The 14,818-nt window shown below is 42.7% G+C and overlaps 1 protein-coding gene across 2 annotated transcripts in view; it reads right to left on the bottom strand.

Annotated features, from left to right (window-relative positions):
• Positions 1-14,818, bottom strand: part of LOC133476634 (protein ELFN1-like) — a 71,406-nt gene that overhangs the window by 6,809 nt on the left and 49,779 nt on the right. The window contains exons 1-3 of one of the 2 annotated variants that reach the window (XM_061770279.1): positions 2,124-4,190; positions 571-1,007; positions 338-491 (exon numbers count right to left, since the gene is read on the bottom strand). In XM_061770279.1, coding sequence (XP_061626263.1) covers positions 338-491; positions 571-803 — 387 coding nt within the window. In that variant the 5' untranslated portion in view covers positions 804-1,007; positions 2,124-4,190. Of the gene's footprint in view, positions 1-337; positions 492-570; positions 1,008-2,123; positions 4,191-14,818 lie in introns of those variants that run through there. The other variant, XM_061770278.1, reaches the window with a different exon arrangement.

Here is a 14,818-nt window from a genome sequence, read left to right as displayed (position 1 = left end):
TTCATTGACCTCATCACTTCTACCATGTGTCAATGTTTTTACTTACGATGTTGTCACTTACCGAATCACTTTAAGAATGTGTCAACGCGTCACTTATCGCTTTAGTTTAACCGCCTGTTGGTGCCGTAATTTGCCTCAGGACTTTTAACATTAACCTGTCACTATTATGAGGTGTAAACGCCATCAGTTAATTGATCAATCTGACCGAGTGTCAATGCCGTCATTTGCAGCATTCCTTTTACCATGTGTCAATGCTGCCACTCGCCTTGTCACTTTAACCGCGTGTCAATGTGATCGCTCAACCTGTCACTTTTACCATGTGCCGATGCTGCTTTACCTGCAGGTTGAACTGCGCCGAGAAGGCTCCGTCTTCCACGTAGCTGATGTCGTTCTTGGTGAGGTTCAGGTAAGTGAGGTTGCCAAAGCGGCTGAGCGAAGAGTAGTGTACCGAGCGGATCTTGTTCTCGTTCAGCCTCAGATCCACTATGGTGCTGCAGTCGGTACACAAAGGCGGTAGACAAATGTCGGTCAAAGACCCGTCAATCAAAGCGGAGCCTGAACCGCTATTACCTGTTGATGTGAGCTGGGATGGCCTCGTAGGGTGGCTGGTTCATGCTACAAATAGCCAACCACACAAAGCCCTTTTCACCCTCGATGAGCCAACAGTCGGCCATCGCCGCCGGCAACCGCACGACGGACAGCAGGGCGAGCCAGCCCAGGAGCGAGCCGATGGCGGGCGAAACCCCCCCGCTGGCGTTCTGTTTTGGCCGTTGGGCCTGGTAAATTGTCGCCACGCTATCCATTGGAGAAAGTCACAGGAACAGGAAGCAAGTGAACAGAATGGAAGAAGAATGGAGGCTTCAACTACTTCCAGGTTGTTAATTAGAGGTGAAATGCGGTCCCGATTGGTCCGTCCTCATGTCTTTAACGGCCCTAATCCGTTTTGATTGAACGAGCACTTCCTCTCGTGCTTTCTCATCCTCAAAATTCTGGTATGGACTGGATCCCTGGAGATGAAGAGAACACATAAGTAACCAGAGCTTGGTAACGATTGCTCAAAACATTTATGTTTTTCATCCAAGATTGTCGACAATCAAGAGGAAATACAAGTTTGATGGATGATGACACGTTTCTGACACATGGTTCATTAAAGCAAAGTAAACAAGAACGGTTTTTGTTTCAACTGTGTTGTGAGTCTTGGATTTCTGCAAATAAAATCAACAAGGCTGGAGTGGTCTAAATAGAAGAAGTACATGTTTGGTGGACGTCAGGATGCGTCGCTGACTCTTGGTTCATTAAAACAAGGTTAGAACAATAAACTCCTGTGTTGACGGTGTTCTGAGTTTGTACTCTTCTGCAAACAAAATCCACTGCCTTCTGGCTATTCTCAGGCCTCTTAGGTTGACACTAAGAACGGAAGCGTCTCAGACAATTGGGTCATTAAAACAAAGGAAAGTAAACCGCTTTGTCTCGACAGTATTTTGAGTCTTTTGTTTTGCGCTAACAAAATCAACAAAGGCAAAGTTAGTGGAACAAGCTCGGGTTTGGCGGCCATCACCATACACGAATACAATATGATTCATTAAAACAAAGTAACGACAATCAACTCTTGTCGTAACAAGGTCGGAGTGGTAGAGGCAGTATGTGTTTGGAAGACATCATAACATGTCCCAGAAACTTTGGTCCATTTAAACAAAGTTTTATATATATATATATATATATATATATATATATATAAAACAGGGAAGATAGATGATAGATTTGAAAATTAAATTAAACTGTAGTAGTATTAAAATCAATAAAATAATTTATACAATTAATAATACAAATCAAATCATGCATTTTGTTTTTAAATAAAAACTGAAAATACATTGAAATAATGATTCAAAACTGTCATTTTAATTTTTTATTATTTAAAATGCTAAAAATAAAATACTGTAAATACTCAAGAATGCTATTTAATATTAAAATTATAAAAATCGCGGGCGTGCTGGAGCCTATCCCAGCTATCATCTGGCAGGAGGCGGGGTAAACCCTGAACTGGTCGCCAGCCAATCGCAGGGCACATATAAACAAACAACCATCCGCACCTACGGGTAATTTAGAGTCTTCAATTAACCTACCATGCATGTTTTTTGGGGGGATGTGCGAGGAAACCGGAGTGCCCGGAGAAAACCCACGCAGGCACGGGGAGAACATGCAAACTCCACACAGGCGGGGTCGGGGATTGAACCCCGGTCCTCAGAACTGTGAGGCTGACGCTCTAACCAGTCGTCCACCGTGCTGCCAAAAGATAAACAATGATTATGAAAAAAAATACATTCATTACTGACAAGAATAATGTAAAAACAATAAAGGAAATTAACAATAACATTTTATTAAATTAAAAAATCTGAACAAATAATAAAAAAAATAATGAAACAAATTGAATTCTAAATAAAAATGTAAAACCAAATCAAACAAAAGAAAATCGTCATGCTGGTGTCCAAAGCATATCAAACAGAAAACATTTAGCTGTCAAATGTTGGAAAGTGAAACATTCTCCTGTTGATAAAAAAAAATCCATAAAATACTGTTACTCACTTTGAATAGGTAGACAAATATGCTCCATAGCTATAGTAACATATTTTGAGATGTTGACTTGTGCTCCTTGTTTTAAAACTGCATGTTAGTAATTCAAGTATTCCATGTCACAATCTATGGACGTGAGCGCTTCCCAGATGTTCTTTTCGTTGCCAGCTGCCACAACGGCGACCTGTCGCTCTGCCTGCTTAAAAGCTTGAAAGAGGAGTTGAAAGGCACTGCCGGAGAATTTTCAGCGCCTTGGTCTTCTCATTTGCGTCCTTCTCGACATCCTCCGCTCCATCCCCGTCTCCTCCTTGCCGAGCTCGCCCCCTCGCTACTGCTGTAATCTGATTACCTCCGCCGAGGATCTTAAAGGGCTGTTGCTACGGAAACGGCTCGGTACGGTCCAGTTTGGTTTGTCACGGTGTGCTTTTGAACGTTAAATATCGCTTGGTTTTTTTCTTCTCTGTGTCAGCTGACATACTTCCACAGAAATTGGCGTCAGAAGTGGCAGCCAAGGGGTTGAGCAGCCCCCAAGAACAAGGTAAAGACAATTGTTGGTGATTCCCCAAAGTGGGAATCCAGGCCTTGACTAGCCGCACAAAACATTGAAGACAACTCTCGGCGTTTCTCAGTGTTGACTACAGTAACATACACAAATGATGCCACAACATTTGGTGTTAGAAGAGGGGATCCATAAATCACATTACGCAGGCCGAATCCATCTATTTGCAGATCGTTAGCCAAATGGCATCACAGTTGAAGTCATTTTCAATTTACTCTCAAAATATCAATAAAAAATACCACTGTGATCCAGGTCATGGCAAAGGTCAAATCTGGACATTCCAAAAATGACTTGGCAATTATGATAATAGGTTAACGATATACTCCTCCCACATGGCGCAAAATGAACTGCGTGGCAATTTGGCAGATGCAATACGGTTGGTAGATGAGCTTCCACATCTGTTCGTATGCGCCATCAAGTTTTGGCCCGTTGTTTTCATGGCGAACCTTTCGAAAATCAATCGAACATAATATTGCCACAACAATAGGTACCAGAAGGGGGATCCAAAGACTGAGCGGCCTCACAACAATTGGTGTCAGAATTGTGATCGAGCGGTCCGTATTTCAAAGCCATCTTTAAGAACATGACTTGTTTCAAAGTCTCCTCTCGTGTTTCCCTCTCATCGCGTTGATTGACTTTGGACGGGAAATACAAAGAAAGCCACTTCCCATCGTCACCACGCATCCCCACTGCCTCTGGGATTAGGGACAAGGGGGTGATGGGGAGGGGGACTCGGGAATGATGGACACTTCCATAAGTGATGGGAGTGTGACAGACATTTCTATTATAGAAGCCTTCTAGAGGGGCAAAACCAGCTCTGTGAGCTGTGGTGGGAAATAAGCAAGTACAAATACTTCATGACTGCACTTTAGTGGATTTTTCAGGCATTTGTACTTGACTATTTCATTTTCTGATGACCTTTTACTTTTACTCCCTACATTTGAACGCAGATACAGCGGAACCTTGGTTTTGATTTGCCTTATTTTTTACGATTTGTTTTTCCTCCATCCATTTTCAACACCGCTTATCCTGGTTAGGGTCAGACGACACCCTGAACTGGTCGCCAGTCAGTCGCAGGGCAGATTTGTTTTTCAATGATTTTTCATCTAAATTTTGGGTTTTTGGGCGTGACTTGGCCATTTAATTCGATGTGCATTTATCTGAAACATTTCAAAAGTTCAGCAGACAACGAGGCATATTCCACAATGCAAGCTTAATTAACAACTCAATGCAATAACAACCCTCCTGGTCTACTCGGCAACATTTGAACAAGTTGGAGCAGCGTTGGCGCTCCACATCCTATTCACACCACCTTCACTTTTTCCACATTTTGCTATGTTACAGACTTATTCTAAAACTGATTTAAGTGTAGTTTAAAAAAAAATCTACATAAAATATCCCATAATGACAAAGTAAAAACATATTTTCAGACAGTTGTGCAAATGTATTGAAAATGTAAGCATTTAAACATAATATGTACATCAGTATTCACACCCTTGGCTTAATATTTTGTTGAAGCACCTTTGGCAGGAATCACAGCCTCAAGTCTTCTTGGGTATGTCTCTACGAACTTGGGGCATTTTCTCCCACTCTTCTCTGCAGATTGTCTCAAGGTCAGTCAGGTTGGCTGGTCAGCGTCGGTGGACAGCCATTTTTAGGTCTTTCCAGAGATGTTTGATTGCATTCTGTCTGGGCCACGAGAGGACATTCACAGACTGCCCTTTGCTATCTTGCCTGTGTGCCTTGGGTCATTGTCGTGTTGGAACGCGAATCGACGCCCGAGTCTGAGTTCCAGAGCACTCTGGAGCAAGTTCTCTTGGAGAATTTCTCTATATTTGGCAGCTATTATCTTACCTTCTATGCGGACTAGTCCTCAAGTTGCTGCAGCAGAGAAACAGCCCCACAGCATGATGCTGCCACCACCATGCTTCACAGTAGGCATGGTGTTAGCCAGGGGATGAGCAAGTGCCTCTTCTTCTCCAGAAATGACACTGAATTTTGTTTCTGCCGGTCTGAGAATCCTTAATTTGGCAAACTCCAAGCAGGCTGCCATGTGCCGTTTAGTGAGAAGTGGCTTCAGTCTGGCCACTCTACCATAAAGGTCTTCTAATTGGTGGAGCGCGTTAGCAATAGATGACCTTCTGGATGGTTCTCCTATCTCCGCAAGGGAACACTGGAGCTCCGCCTTAGTGACCATAGGGTTCTTGTTCACCTCTCTGACCACGGACGGCCAGATCTAGAAAGAGTCCTGGCGGTTCCAAATTCTTCCATTTCCGAATAATCGAGACCACAGTGCTTTTCGGGACCTTCAATGCATTTTCTCACAGTGATGTAACGTATTACAATTACGTACATTTTGTAATTAAATTAGGCAACATTGTCACATGTAATTTGTTACTCCCCTACACTGAGTATCTGTACTTGTACTCAAGTAGTTCCTGGGAGTACTTTTGCCACCTGAGGATGTGAGCATCATCTGCCGCCATCCGTCCTTTCGTGCAACACGTCCACCTACCGGCCGGCACGTGTAAATCTGCGTTGCTTGCCGGGGACAGATGATGAGCCTCGGCCGGCAGTTACATAAGGCGCTTTAGTATTCCGAGGAGAAAGGGAACAAAGAGGGGATGGGAAGCAGAGGTGAGGGGAAGCGAGAGCGAGAGAAGGATGGAGCGCGCCATGAATGTGAATGGGAATGGTTTTTTTTCCCAAACGCGCTGACATTGACAGTCAAGCTGCAGAAGATGAAGAAGAAGTGCACTTCCTGCATCTCTGGTCATGTGACCTTAGTTTGCGCATCACCTGTCAATCACACAAGTGACACCATTTAAGCCTATCAAAGTCTTTGATCAACTCAACGTGCGGGTTGAGGGCTGGGGGGGGAAACAACAGAATAACTCGGATAAGTCGACTTCAAAAATAGGTCGACGCAAAATGTCTGCCTTGAAGCGCCGCCGGGACCCAAAAAAAAAGTTTCGCCCAGAACCATATTAGTGCTGCCAGAACCAATGTTTCACACGGACATTTAATGTGTATAATAATTGGCACTTTGACATTTATGTGTTGGACCACTGCTAAACTTGACCAACAACGACAGAGGAGCGTCTATAAGTGATTTTTAAGACACTGTTAGATGTGTAATGCACATACAACATGAATTATGAGTGAGCTGAATGGTAGTTAGCCAATGGTTTTTGACCTAAAACGCTAATCGCGTTTCCTAACCGTTTAGCATTTAGCATGTTGCTGTCTCAAAGTCTGCACACCAAGTTTGTACCATACTCTGTACCAACATATGCAGTTCAAGTATTGAAGTCCATCCCTTAGAAATGAGAATAAAATGCATATTAGTAGTGTAAAAATACATTAATAATAATAATAATAATAGTGGGGAGGCGATTCTCATTCGACCAATAGTCAATAGGAGAATTGATTCTAAAAAGATTCGATAGTGACCTATACGCGTTTTGGAAACATCACAGACAATTACATCTTTGGCCAACCTTATGTTCGTGTTTTTGTTGCCATCAAAGACAATTAAGAGTATTTGATTAAGCTAAAATACGTGTTTTTGAAAACATCAAAAGGCAATTTAGTTTTCAACAGACCTAACGTAGGATTTTCTTCAACCTTGAAGATAATTCGGCGTCTTAGACGAATGTAACATATGTGTTTTTGTAAACATCAAAGATGATCTGTGATCTCCTCCGTACTGAACTTTCCATCATCTGGCTGTGGAGGTCTGCTTGCAGTTTCGTATAAATGTACTTTGTGCACTTTGACTTTCCAGACTCAAGCAAATCATTTTCTTCTTTCGTCACGTCAAAGAGTGTCGGTGCGCTTTTAGCGTGCCGCATTTAAAGGAAAAGAGAGGCGCCGCTTCAATTGAACAGGATTGAAACTGAACGGGAATGAAGCCCTGTGCATTCATCCCACTTTTAGATGCGCACGGTGTGCTGCTCCATGAAAATACTTCCACCAGGTCTAACCCGCCTCCCCGCAGAGTTATGCCACGCTCTGGATTTATGCCAGCCACAAAAATAGAGACTCATGTCTTTGTTTGAGTCTTTGACGAACCTAGCATATGTTTTGTTTGATGAAGTATCTATCATCTATTTATGATTGCTTGCGCATTCTAATTGTCTGGGATTTGTCACTGTCACACACAGACATTTGCGTTTGGTAAATGGTAAACGGACTGCACTTATATGGCGATTTATCTATTATTTATCTTTAGTTGTCGGAAAGGGGAAACGTGGACACAAAAACAGGCCAATTGTCTTTGTGTGTTCTTACCCACAGTACGTCTTTGCATGAAGACTGAAGACAATTTGGAGTTTTCGATGAAGCGGGTGAACACCAAAGACAAGTCAGTCCTCATTCCTGCCCCATCGAAATATCTTGCCTTTATGTTGCCCCTTATTTCTTACCATTTTGCATCATAAGTAGCATGTTTCACAATTTGTAATAAAAATAAAAGGCTCCCAGTGATGTCAAGGCAGCTCGGGTCTATCATCACCGTGAATGACACACGCTGCCTTTTATCACCAGCTCAAGTTGCTCGAAGAAAGACACTTATGTAAATTTCAAATACACTTTATGACTTCCATGTGCTAATAATGTCTGCAGTGTGCTGCGGCTGCAAGACCAAAAGCCGTTGATGCCTCCTGACCTCGAGGCCCATTTGCTGTCTCACATTTTACTTCACTTGTTTCCTGGGAAATGTCATCAGCCTTCCACTGAAATAAATATGCATAAGTTACAGATATGCTCATGCATATTTGTTCTTCAAAAAAAGTCTTTGATACACCATATGGACTATTTCTCATATTTATTTTCAATTTCATTTTTAAAATACAAGGCTGTTTCTAATATTTTGTTGAGTGTCTTATTTCTTGTTGAAATATTAGATACATATTTAATTTTGAACATGTCATCATCAATTATAATATATATGTATAATATATTTGAAATATTATTGTAGTAAAATGCAAGACTTGGAAAACGTTACTACATTTTTAATGTACTTTTCAAGTATCTGATGAAATTTTATTTTATTATTCTCGTATCATATATGATTTCATACATTATAATTTAACAATTTATGTGCATACATATGCTAGTAAATGAACAAAGAAATGTTGAATTTTCACATTTTCTAAAATGTTAACAATAATAAACACGATTTTATTTAATAACAATTTCCAAAATGTAATAATCAACATGCTGCATGTAGGAAATCACACCTTAAACCATTTTTTTTTAATATATTTGATGTCATTTAATTTAATTATCATACAACATATGAATTTACATTTTAAATGATTTATAAAAAAAAAATGCCCTGATTAAATTGCATTCATAAATGATTAGCCATAGCATACAACACATTGCAAATAAGGACAAACAGCATGAAACAGTATAATACTCCTATCTGATATTTTTGTATTTGACTTTTTTTTTTTTTTTTACCATATATTGTTTTGTTGCTTTTGATCACTGATTGGCTGGGAGGGGTCACATGGTTTTGTTACCCTGAAGCGATGCATCCAGTTGGGCTTAACGGCTACTTAAATAAATATTTGAATGATAAAATAATAATAATGAAAAATAAATAAAATAATCAAAACAATAACAGCCCAGGTAGGCAAACACAAGTTTGTCTCTCTGAGCAGGCGGCGTGCCAAAGAGTTGTTTTTTTTTTATACCACGCTTAATGGGATTTCACAGTCTCAAGTACACACATTACGCTACACGCACATGCTACACACGCACACACAAACACACACACACTTGGAGGCTCGCACACACGCTAATGTCACAGTTAAACTGAGTGAAAGCGATGCGGCGGCATTGTATGCAGACAAACAAACGTGCACGCCGGCCGGCTCACTGGCGGTGACATAAAACGATTTGTCAGCCTCTTATTTTGTACACATGCAAAGCTAATGGACCCCAGTGTCCTCTCACACGCGCGCACATGCACACACTAGCGCTAAACAGCTATTGTATGGCAACTTAAAGGCGTGTATTCGCAAAAGAAGACATCTTGGACCTGGGAGGAGCCAACACTTGAAAGCACATGAAATGGATCGGGCTTTAAGGAGGAAATCGATGTTTAGGGAACAGTCCCAACGGCGTGGATCGGGATCGATGTCTTCAAATGGATTTTCGCCATTCAGTTCAATATGGTTAAACTTCCGCCGGTCACATTGCAAAGCTAGGTCACGGTGGCTGCCATCTTTTTCTCATCTGTCTCTTCAGTGGAAGGAGGATTATGAAACACGACTTGAGATTTTTTTTGTAGTCAACGCTAAGGTGTTGATAGTGAAGTTGATTTCAATTAATCAATGATGTCACAGATTTGATCTTTCAGTGGTCAACTAGCTCACACAACCTTACTCACTCACTCTCTGTGAGAACATTAAAGTGTGATTGGATGAGTGAGTTAAGTAGTGAGGTCAGTGGAAGGAGGAAGAGGATTGCGTCATTGCGGAGTGGTATCGTCGACACGTTCACTAGTCAATTCAACTCCTAATGTTGACTGATCAATATAGAGTAAACGCACACAAAAATAAAAAAAAAAGCTAAAAACAATAAGTGTTGCGATTGACATGTAGAGTGGCCAATGTCTGCATAAAGAATATAAGTCCAAACATCGACCCATAATTATGAATGAACCAATGAGAAGTAAGTGAAAAACAAGCAATCGCCGGTGCCACGTTGAATGACTGACATGTCGACCAAACAATGGATTCCAGTTGACAAGTCGGCGTCGAACTGATGAGTCGACGAGTCATTCCCAGGGAATTGAACTGATTGCAACTGGACTATTGTGTGTGTCATAGAAGACGTTTCGCCTCTTGGTCGGTTCACGCAACACAAGGCTTGAGGCTTCTTTATACCCGCGCTGACGTCACTGCGGCTGTCCCTCGCGTAGTTTGCCTTTATACTCAAGCGCAACCCACGCGCGCTGTTTTGAAAGTGTGCTGCAGTTCTCCGGATAGGACGCCACACAATTCCTTGTGTGGTTTTTTTTTTGGACATACTTGGCAAATAAAGATGATTCTGATTCTGATGACCAGATGGTACGTTTAATTATGCTGCAAAATCGATCGAGAAGGCGGCGACGTATAGATGGTATGTAGAACCAAGGGGCACGCTGGTACGTCATCACAGCATGTGACTAAAACGGACCAATCACGAGAGATGACCGATCACGCAGCAACTATTTTTGTCGGGTGCGCGGCAAGCTACGCGGACGTGGTCATGTGATGCAATGCGGGCGTTGTCGGCCGCGCGACCGCGGGAGTATAAAGAGGCCTTTAGGTAGGATGGCACTAGCCTGGTTCTGGTACACTGCAAACCTGATAACACCCTGCGACAAAGGCCGGTACACCCCAAAGACCTCCCCACACACAGAAAAGCAATCTGGTGTATGCGGTCAAGTGCAGTGAGGAATGCACAGATACATAGATTGATGGAAACCAAGCAACCACTGAGCAGATGCATGGCACAACACCAACGGGCAATACAAACGGACTCCTCAGGTCAAGACTCAGCTGTCTACCTGCACCCCGAAGAGAAATAGCACTATTTTGAGGACAAAAATGTGTACATTCTGGACAGGGGAAGACAGATGGTCTGAAAGAGGGGTGAGAGAGGCCATATACACAAAGTTGCAAAAGCCATTGGTTAACAGAGGAAGGGGCTTACGACATCTCCTACTTACTGTGGTGTCCTTTCATCCATTCCAAAGAAACGCAATATGCCTCCAAATAACACAAAAACACATCCTGGGACTGTGGGGCAGCTCCACAACCACAACAGTCCAGTTGCGATTGATTCAATGAGAATATTCACAGGCGTCGTCGACAAGTCAACTTTACTACTCCACATCGCCGTTTAAAGCTTGAAGTCGACTAATCGCTAATCAAGTTTTTGGACATGAAAAAATATCAATGATCAGTCATCGAATAATATAGTCGATACAACATAGTCGACTACAAAAAAATATTAGTTGTTCAACACCTATTGACGGCCGCTTTTGTGCGTAATGACTGACGTCGCAAAACTTTAGCATCTGCTCGATGTTAGCTGGAGGGGCTTTGAGCGAAACATGTCAGAGCGAGAGAGGGTAGACCGAGGCCTGGTCTTAACAGGAAGTGGAGCTTATGAGCTGAGCCAGGTGGAGCGTGAGATGAACGGTCTGCCAAGTCCTCAAATTCAAAACCAACGGCATGCATGCACACAACACACACACACACACATAACATCCAAGCATCCAAACAGTTTTTTAAGTGTATTTTTCTGAACTTGTCACTCTGTCACAGGCTTGTGTTTTTGTCTCTGTGTTGTGTTGGTGCGGTGTGAAAGAGATTTGGGAGGGGGGAAAAAAGTTAACGCTGAGCAGCAATCACTTTTTAAAAGAAAAAAGTGCCTTTTCAGATTGTCTTCAAAATGTTTGGAAACAAATCAATAGTGCTCAGAAAGGTCTAAAGAAGAACACCGCTGTTACACAGCAAAATGGTTCCAGCATTTAAAAGGTAAACAGATCCACCATTCTGCATGGCCATGCAGCTGAACAGGACAGCTTAAAAAAAAAAAAAAAAGCATGATTGGTTGAGGTTCAATTCTCCATCAGTGTGAATGTGAGCATGAATGTAATCTGATTACCTCCGCCGAGGATCTTAAAGGGCTGTTGAGCAGCGACTGATTGGCGACCAGTTCAGCTGGGTTAGGCCTTCGGTCGTTAAAACCTGTCATCAAAACTCAAGGACAACCCATTAAGGTTACTAGCTCACGTTCTGGTGAGTGAAGCAGAGTACATTCTGGAATGGTCCCCAGTTAATAGCAGGGCAAATATAGACAAACAATGGAATGGTCGCTAGTCAGTCACTGACCTTAGGTGTTATGATCGACACATTGACCGAGCAATGAAGAGTGACACAGCCGACCAATCACTGGTGTTGCGGCTCTGTTGGCCAGCTTGTGTCAAACGTGGTTGACAACGAACTCGACTTCATGAACAAGTAGAAGGAACACATTGATTTTCAATAAATCCATCAAAGCCACACAACCCAAAAGGTCCTAGTGTGAGTCGTGGCTGTGTATGTGTGTATACCACGCTCTGAGACGTCGTGATGGATGGAAAGGTTCATCATTACTGACAGATGCTACGTGCTACGCTAAATCTCTACTCAAGCGCCTATGCGTGTGTGTGTGTGTGTGTGTGTGTGTGTGTGTGAGATGGGCGCATGTCTGCCTCTTGATTGGGTCGTTACAAGGAGGTCAAGGAGGTCGTCAAGCTTCATGATAACTAGTGGTCTTGTTAATGTCAACGTGATCAGACAGAGTGTGTGTGGGCATGTGTGTGTGTGTGTGTGTGTGTACATGTGCTAGTGAACATATGTGCGTGAGTGTGTGTGTACGTGTATGTGAATCATTCAAGCAGAAATATCAAAATCATAGTAATTTGTGGCTTTTTGGATTGGGGAACTGAGACTGGTAATTGGACTGCAAATAGTGATTAGAGCTGTTGAACTAGCATGCTCAGACTTGCCAAATACTGCGCCTGCCTTCACTTCTACAGTAGTGCTTTTTCCCATTGTAAGTTTGTAATTAGTGAGCCCCACTTCATTCTTGTCAGTCAGTTAATTAGTTAGTTTGTTGGTTAGTCAGTCATCTTATTGGTTAGTTACTTAGTTGGCCAGTCTGCTTTTTGGTTGGTCAGTTAGTTACAGTAGTTGGCCAGTCATTCAATTTGTTAATCTGTCAGGCACATTGTCGCTTAGTTGGTCCGTCAAACAGTTCATTGGTGATTTACTTAGCTAGTTAGTCAGTCTGTTATTCGGTTATTTAGACAATCGAGCGGTTTTTCAGTCTTACTTAGTTTGTCAGTCAGTAAGTTAGACAGTTGATCAATTTGACTGTTAATTAGGTGTTGGTAGTTCGACTTTCGGTTAGTTAGGTGGTCGGACGGTCACTCAATCAATTAGTTGATTGGGCAGCTAGCTGCTGATCTGTCAGTTAGTTGGTCAGTCAGTTAGTTTCTCAGTTAGTTAGTTGTTGGTCGGTCAGTCAGTCAATTGAATTGGTTTGTTAGTTGGTCAGTCAGCTAGTTGTTCAGTTGATCAGTCAGTCAATTAGTTGATTAGTCAGTGAGTTAGTTGGTCAGTCAGTCAGTCAGTTAGTCGGTCAATACGCTGGTTAGTTTGCTGGTGGTCGGTCAGTCAGTTAGTCTTATAGTTGGTTAGGTGTTTGGTCAAACTGTCAGTCAAATAGTTGATTAGTCAGCTAGGTAGTTGGTCAGTCAGCTGGTCAGTCGGTCGCTCAATTAGTTGGTTTGCTACTTAGTTTGTCGGTTGGGTGATCAGTCAGTGAATTAGTTGTAAGTTAGTTTGTTAATTGTTATGGTTCAAAGTTGTATTTTTTTATATAATGACTTATGGCGAGTGTACAATGGCATTCAAAGCCCATGTGTTAACCCTTCACAGCGGTACCCTGATTGTCAAGTGGCACACCCCATTTGCTGTATGCAGGAAAGCGGAAAAAATCAAACACACCCGCTGCTTGCCTGTGAATATTCTCATTCATCCAGCTCACTTCATTCTCAGGGCATCGAATCGATTGCAACTGTAATGTTCTGTTTGTCTTAGAAGAGGTTTCTCATCCACGCGGGCTTCATCAGTTCATGCAACAAGGCTTCGTTAGGAAGCACTAGCCAGTCTTTCTGTTGGAGACTCAACTATTTATGCTCCAACTTAAGGCCTATTTAAGGCGCGTGGCCGACAACACCTGCATTGGATCACGTGACCTACGCATTGGCCCGCGCGGCCCCTCTGCGTCACTTGACGCGCACACAGCAAAAATTGCGGAGATCATCTCTCGTGATTGGTCCGATTTTAGTCACATGCTGTGATGACGTACTCACCGTTCCACATACCACCTACGCCGCCGCCTTCTCGATCATTTTTTTTTCAGCATAATGAAAGCTATTATCTGGTCATCTAGGTCCATTTGTTCCAGCAGACACTGTTCCACGGTCGCCATTGTTGTTGTTTTGTTCCTTGTTACGGAAAGGAAAGGAAAAACGGCTCCTGGAAATGGCCACAAAATGCAGAGGAAACTCCACCCTATGGCGTCCTAGCCAATACCAGCCGTAGCAACAGTCCCGACTTGGAGGGGAACTGCAGTAGATTTCCAAAACAGCGCGCGTGGGTTGCGCTCGAGCATAAAGACAAACTACGCGCGGGATAGCCGCAGTGACGTCAGCCCCACACCACATACGGAATCAATCTTTTGGAATGCAAAAATGGGGGCGAGCCATTAAGCCACCTGGCTGAGAGGCCATTGTGCGTCCACCAGTCGTTGGGTGGAGGAAACTCTCTCATCGATATTCCATTCAGTTGTGAAGAGGAGCTACCTAACGGTCAAGGAGGTTGTGCTGTCTGCTGGGGGCAGAATTATTGCCTTCCTTTGGACGGCATTGTAAGTAGGAGATAGGTGATGTCATAAACCCCCTCCTTTGTTAAGCGATGGTTTTTCCACCTTTGTGTATATGGCCTCTCACACCCCTCTTTCAAACCATTTTTCTTCCCTGTCCAGAATATACACATTTTTGTCTTCAAAAGAGTGTTGTTTCTCTTAGACGTGCAGGTAGACAGCTGAGCCTTGATCTGAGGGGTTTGC

The sequence above is a fragment of the Phyllopteryx taeniolatus genome, chromosome 4 (genome assembly GCF_024500385.1).
Source record: "Phyllopteryx taeniolatus isolate TA_2022b chromosome 4, UOR_Ptae_1.2, whole genome shotgun sequence".
NCBI classification, from domain to species: Eukaryota; Metazoa; Chordata; class Actinopteri; order Syngnathiformes; family Syngnathidae; genus Phyllopteryx; species Phyllopteryx taeniolatus.
Note: the sequence above shows the minus strand (reverse complement) of the source record. Positions and strands in the feature narration are given on the sequence as shown.